This window comes from Palaemon carinicauda, chromosome 1, assembly GCF_036898095.1.
Source record: "Palaemon carinicauda isolate YSFRI2023 chromosome 1, ASM3689809v2, whole genome shotgun sequence".
Taxonomy (NCBI): domain Eukaryota; kingdom Metazoa; phylum Arthropoda; class Malacostraca; order Decapoda; family Palaemonidae; genus Palaemon; species Palaemon carinicauda.
In genome coordinates this window covers 289,199,656-289,207,155 of record NC_090725.1, presented here as the reverse complement: position 1 = coordinate 289,207,155, position 7,500 = coordinate 289,199,656, and the positions used below count along the sequence as shown (strand labels likewise).

At 30.3% G+C, this 7,500-nt stretch overlaps 1 protein-coding gene across 1 annotated transcript in view; it reads right to left on the bottom strand.

The window, feature by feature from the left end:
• Positions 1-7,500, bottom strand: part of LOC137657682 (integrin alpha-PS2-like) — a 292,460-nt gene that overhangs the window by 188,755 nt on the left and 96,205 nt on the right. Inside the window, 2 exon segments of the mRNA XM_068392086.1 lie at positions 2,419-2,507; positions 5,600-5,721. Of these exon segments, the coding sequence (XP_068248187.1) occupies positions 2,419-2,507; positions 5,600-5,721 (211 nt within the window).

The window sequence follows — 7,500 nt, the reverse complement described above, 5'->3', positions numbered from 1 at the left end:
AACAAAAGCTATTAAATCACGGACGCTAAGGTTGCTGAATAGATCAGTGTATATTGAAGTGGCTGTTAGTTCCTCTTAGGTATCTACAGCCTAAAATGGTGATTTTATAGAGTCGAGTTTGATGTTCCCTTTTGGCGAATTTCCTTTAATGTGATTATTTGCCTTTTATTTTTTAATTTACTTAATGAAATGCTTGGCAAAGTCCATAATGATAATAAGCAAAAGAAAATATATTACAGTTTTAAATGAACAATTTTTATTTCACAAAATTCAATGGAATATGCTTAATATCGTATATAACAATCAATACTTTAACTGTATTGTTATTTTTCGCATAATATGTATTTTTTCCAGTGGAAAATTGAAGGCTAACTTAATTATTCAATTAAAATGTGTAAACATTAATAATAATAATAATAATAATAATAATAATAATAATAATAATAATAATAATAATAATGATAATAATAATAATAATAAAAGATTTAATAAACATGAAAATGAATAGAGAAGTATAATGGAAGAAGGTGTTATGTAAATAACTGATCCAACCGAAACAAGCCAGATGAAACTTGATCTTATCCCAAACCATGAGTGACTAATTTGAGGCCTTAAGGAGGGTTTACACAGCCGAACAGGTCGGCGAGCCCGGTTGTCGAACCTACTTGTAGAACGGCTCGAAGAGCTTTCAGACAGTACATCGAACCTCAGTGTGCCTCGTGCTAAAACAACGTCAACATGTCTCTCGACCAGGACGATTTGATAGCCATTGCTTTAGCAGTGGCACTAAGAAAGAAAAAAAAAGATCAAAGTGGACGAAGGATTGGCTACTAAAGAGAGAAATTTTCACACACCAACTTGCTTGTTGCTTTAAAATTAAGGCTTTAAAATTAGTTCTTTCAATATTTCATGCAGAGCCGCTCTTCCTTTGTTTCTGGCTACTTTATTGGAATAGTCTTTTGATTTAACTTTCCTTAAAGCTGGATGAGCCCGATATGTATGTATGAAATCAAGTACGACTTCCTTCTCATTCTTGCTTTCATTAATGGCAGCCATTATTCATTTCTTTGATGATGTTTCCTCTAGCAAGTTTGAATAACAACTGACGTTCGATGCTCGACACCCGTTCACACGTTCACACCGTTCGTCAAACAATGTAGCTCCGCCCACAAAAGTCAAGATGAGCCTGACTTTCATCGAGCCGTTGGACGAGCGCGCTCGACAACCAAATAGCCCGTTTACACGCTCGAACATCAATTCAAACACAGGGTTGTCGAACCAGGCTCGACGAGCTGTTCGCCCGTGTAAACCCCGCTATAGAGCAGGCCTAAAATAAGTATAGTTATACGTATGGAAACAAGTACTTGGATCAATATGTGTATGTAACCAAGATGTTGCGTAGAAGTGGGAACTAGAAAATTAAAATGTTTTGAAATACTACCATAAGGAACAGAGGTTCGTAGAGTTGTGGGGCAAGCACTCAACCCCAATCTACGAATATATAGTATATATATATATATATATATATATATATATATATATATATATATATATATATATATATATGATACTGAAATAGTTTTAGAAAGCACACTCGCCCATACACTGGCACTTCCGGCCACACACGGAACCACTTGCTTGATGTCATGCGCTCAGTATATATGTGGAGTATTATGTAGATGATATATGTAGATGATAGCAAATTGAATACAGTAGCTTTATTTTGATTGCTTGCAAATCTTTACACATTGTAAAGTAAGTATACACATCCGTGTATATGTATAGTATGTACCGGCGGCACATAATGCGTATATATATATATATATATATATATATATATATATATATGTGTGTGTGTGTGTGTATATATATATATATATAAATATATATATACATATATATATATATGTATATATATGTGTGTATATATATATATGTATGTATATGTATATATATATGTATATATATATATATATATATATATATATATATATATATATATATATATATTTATATATATATGTATATATACATATATATATATATATATATATATATATATATATATATATATATATATATATATAATACTGTATGCGTCGCCGGTACATACATATATACCGGTGTGTATACTTCCTTTACAATGTGTAAAGATTTGCAAGCTATCAAAATAAAGTTACTGTATCCAATCTGCTTTCATTTACAGTCATAAAGCGAATAGTTCCATGTCTGGCAGGATGTGCCAGTGTGCTTTCTAAAACTATTTCAGTATCATATTTTCAAGGGCTAAGTCTCACTTTCATTTTCCCCGGTTTTTCCTTAAATATTTTGGCCTTGGGTTAAATAGGGTATTTTGATTGGCTGTCTTATGTGTTTTTGTATAAAATGGTATTTTAATGACGTGATTAGGGTACTTACCACGATGACGCCGCTACGACTGATGACAGACGCACCGAACCATTGCATGCTTTTGTTGTCTACCTGACGACCGGCTTCCCAGTGGTTACCTGAGGAAAGGGAAAAATACATTGGTAATCTGTGATGTGTTGGGATAAGTCTATAATGATAATAAGCCAAAGAAAATATATTACCATTTTAAATGAACTCTTTTGATTTCACAAAATTCAATTAAATATGCTTGTTTTTATATCGTATATAACAGTCGACTTTCTATATGATAAATATACTGAGATGATATCCACTAAAATTAATAGGTTCAACGTATAAATATAAATGAGGACAGCTGATTCCACCTCTTATATGTACAGTATATAACAATACATTTCAAATCGAAATGTTACACAAGAAAATAAAGCCATTTTTTTTTTTATAAATTAACAGAAGTTAGACACTCCTAATAAGGAAACACAAGGGAAAGAGTTGAATGCTGAAGTTGGGTTAATGTTCTTCACTGAACCCAACTCACATCATTGTTCATCAATATTGTAACAGATACAACTTTGATTACATTAAAACGAGTAGTTTAGTCTCCATGCATTTTATATACAAAACCATTCTCATTATATAAACCAGTTATACACCTGAGATCTGGTCGTAGGTGATAATTAGATAGCTACTGGGTCACTTCCTCGGATTATGAGTTATGAAGTATATTCATTAGTATTCTCATAGACAAGTTCTTTCAGTCAACTTAATGACTTCTTTGGCAAATTCAACAATATAAATAATATTAATAATAATAATAATAATAATAATAATAATAATAATAATAACAAAAATAATAATAATAATAATAATGATAATAATAATAATAATAATAATAATAATAATTCAGTTATATATCGTTCTAAATTTAAAAAAAACAAAAGCGCTTCCTCACTTTTTTCAATAGCTGAAGAGGCACTATGAAAAGTGGGAAAACTCCGGTTTTTCTTTTTTCTAATATACATTGATATAATATACCTATGTATTTTTATACCCGAGTTAACAACAACAACAACAATAATAATAATAATAATAATAATAATAATAATAATAATTATTATTATTATTATTATTATTATTATTATTATTATATCGCCCTCATCCATATTCTAAAATTTCTCTACATCATCAAGCACCGCAATTTACATATAAGAAAAAAAAATTACTGCAGCTAGAAGCCTAGCACTTTATCACAGTCGATTGTAAACCATGGAAAGTGGAGAGGGGGCTTGAGTGCTGATCATGTGTATATATGGTCAGTCTCTAGGGCATTGTCCTGCTTGACAAGGCAATGCTACTGTCCCTTGCCTTTGCCATTCCTGAGCGGCCTTTAAACCTTTAAAACGAACAACACCCAGATTTTGTAACACGCGCTAATTAACGATCTAGCCTACCTGTCCACTTATTGTTTCTCTATTGTTTGTTTGTTTGTCGATTTCTTTTCTTGCTATTTTCATCTACGTTTGGCATTTTACTTTGGCAATTTGTTATTTGATATCGACCACGGGTTTCATTCATAAAATAATAATAATAATAATAATAATAATAATAATAATAATAATAATAATAATAATAATAATAATAATAATATCATTAATATACTGATATTTATTCGCTGTTATATATCGTTGTAAATTACAAAAAAACACACAGGAGCTTTCATACTTTATTCAATATTAGTCTTCTTCTTCTTCTTCTTCTTATCATCATCATCATCATCATCATCATCATCATCATCATTATTATTATTATTATTATTATTATTATTATTATTATTATTATCATCATCATCATCATTACATCTCCTTCATCCATATCCTAAAATTTCTCTATATCACACAGAAACGCAATTTACATATAAGAAAAAAAAAAAAAACACTGCACCTAAAGGCCTCGCACTTTTTCACAGCGCATCTCACAGTTGACTGTAAACCATGGAAAACGAACAACACCCAAATTTTGTCGCACGCGCTAATTAACGAGCTACCTGTCCACTTCTTGTTTCTCGACTATTTGTTTGTTTGGCGATTTCTTTCCTTGCTATTTTCTTCTACGTTTGTCATTTTACTTAAGTATTTCGTAGCTTGATAATGAATTCAGGATTCATTCATCAAAATAATAATAATAATAATAATTTCACTTATATATTGAAGAGAATGTGACCAAATATACTGTGTATATATATATATATATATATATATATATATATATATATATATATATATATATATATAGAGAGAGAGAGAGAGAGAGAGAGAGAGAGAGAGAGAGAGAGAGAGAGAGAGAGAGAGAGAGAGAGAGAGAGAGAGAGAGTAATCAAGCCCTAGTGAGAGGGGGTAGCCTACGTTTGTGCGTGTGTGTGTGAACATCTGCCTAAATGTTTAGCCATCATTTTTGACGGGTCAGGTACGCTAGTAATAATAATAATAATAATAATAATAATAATAATAATAATAATAATAATAATAATAATAATAATAATAATAATAATAGTAATAATAATAATAATAAAGAACGAAAAGTCTTAGATTCGATCACACCATGAGATGAAAGTTTATTATTGATAACAATCGAGAAAAAATAAATAAGAGGTAATAAAATAATTGAGATTATATTTTCATATAACATTCCTCAACCTATAATTTAACCGCCATACAATCTTAATGAAAATGATACTTTACTTTCTTACAAATAGAACTCGAATAACATGTTCCAAAAGTTAAATAAGAGAGGGTTGATGTGATAGAAAAGAATACATTTAGTTTTGACAACTGGGATGATTTGTCGAACCATAGAAAATATTTTCAGCATCTTTTGAAATATCGTAGTCACTGACGTTCAACGTTGCTATGCTTATAAGGAAAGGTTTTAAGAGTAAACTTTAACAGGAAAGTAAAATTTGAGAAATGCTTAATAATAAATAGAACTGAAAACTTTTAAAACATACTAATGAATAAATAACTACATAAACAGAAAGAGAGAGAGAGAGAGAGAGAGAGAGAGAGAGAGAGAGAGAGAGAGAGAGAGAGAGAGAGAAATCCACGTTAACAGGGGAACTTCACGAGACGGAAGTTAATCACTAGAAAGCAGGAAACCCTTCCCACTCTAAACTAAGGCCACAGGAGAAGGATGACCCAACTAAGGCAATAATTACCCAGTCTGTCGAAAGGAATGGCTTCGCAGTCGTCAGGGATTCTCGGGTGACACCGATAAACGGCGCCGCCCTTCTGGATTTCGGGCTGTAATGTCTCAGCCTCTGGGGCACCAACAAGCACCCTGAAAAGAAAAGAAGAAAAGGATTAATTAGTAAAATCAATATCTTACCATTACGGGCCTGCCAGGAAGGTTCTTTTGGTAATTATTCATAATACTAGTGCATGCGACCCGTCAAAAATGACTGCTAAATATTTAGATATATTGTAAATGCACAATCACACACATGGATTCAACCCTTCTTATCCTCTCGCCCTTTCCTAAATACAACCCCTCTCACCACGTATGACTACTCTCTCTCTCTCCCCTCTACCCGAGGGATGGAGAGAGACCAGTAGACTATTTATAGGCCTACGTCTTGTCGCATAGCGTGACCATATATATATATATATATATATATATATATATATATATATATATATATATATATATATATATATATATATATATATATAACCAGGTACTCGCTCTTTATTATATAAGGGAGACTTTAACGATGTAAATTATGAAATTGACAAAAAACATACACTAAATTTTCTCTACGAGGTGCTGAACCTAATCCACAAGTTATCTACTTCTCGATTGGATATTTTTATTTCTGTCCTTAGCGATTCGTTTATTGGTCTCTTTCCTTCTATATACATATTCATTAATATTTTACTTATCTTCCTACCTACCCTATTTTCCCGTTATTTTTTTATTTGGGAATTCAATTTTGTTGAAGCTTGCGTTGCAATTCAATAACAGTAATTTTTTCATAATATATATATATATATATATATATATATATATATATATATATATATATATATATATATATATATATATATATATATGAATTCATGAATATAATATAATATAATATAATATAATATAATATAATACAAATATGTAATATGATATGAATAGACAAATATAAATATAAATCTGAATAATAATAATAATAAAAATAATAATAATAATGGCGATAATAATAATAGTAAAAATAATAAATATAATATAAATATATAATATAAAACGAAAAAAACAAACAAATAAAAATATAAATTTTAATGGATAATAATAATAACAATAATAATATTAATGATATAAATAATAATAATAATAACAATAATAATAATAGAAATAATAATAATGGCAGTAATGATAATAATAACACCAATAATACTACCCATGGTAGTATTTTCATACGCTGGCTGTTTCCTGTTCACTCGTCAAGGCGAAGAAACTCTCTCTTAAAATTGGCGAGTGCCAGGGAGATAAATCCTGTCGGACAAGGGGCGTCTGGTGTAAATATTTACGTACGTCAAATAAACACTTGTCAAGGCATTTGAGAATTGTAGACGCTATTGTCCACTTTTCAGCCATTGTAAATAGACAATTATTATCTAATTGATTATATTCATCATGGTGACTTATGCATGGTCGCATTGCTCTATTCTTTCCTAAACTAAATATTTGCAGTTATGATAATTACTGAATTGTAATATACTCGAGGTTGAAGGGAAGACATTATCAAAACGTAATCTACAATCTAACATCGGTTTCTTACACCTACACAGAATTTTAATTAGCATTGAACAGTTCAGAGTCTAATTTCTTCTAAGTCAAGGTGTCAAATGTAGATTTTATTGTCTGATTAGTTGGCAAAATAATAACAGATAGCAAAGTTAGGATGACGTTCATGAGGATTAATTACGATAATGCGCTATTTGATAATATAAAGTGATGCTTTATTTGATTTTTACCACTTTATTACGTCTGCTAATCAAAAGACAATTTAAAGGCTTCAATAATATAGTATTCCAGGATCTAAAGTGTCAGCTCTTCCTCCTGATACTT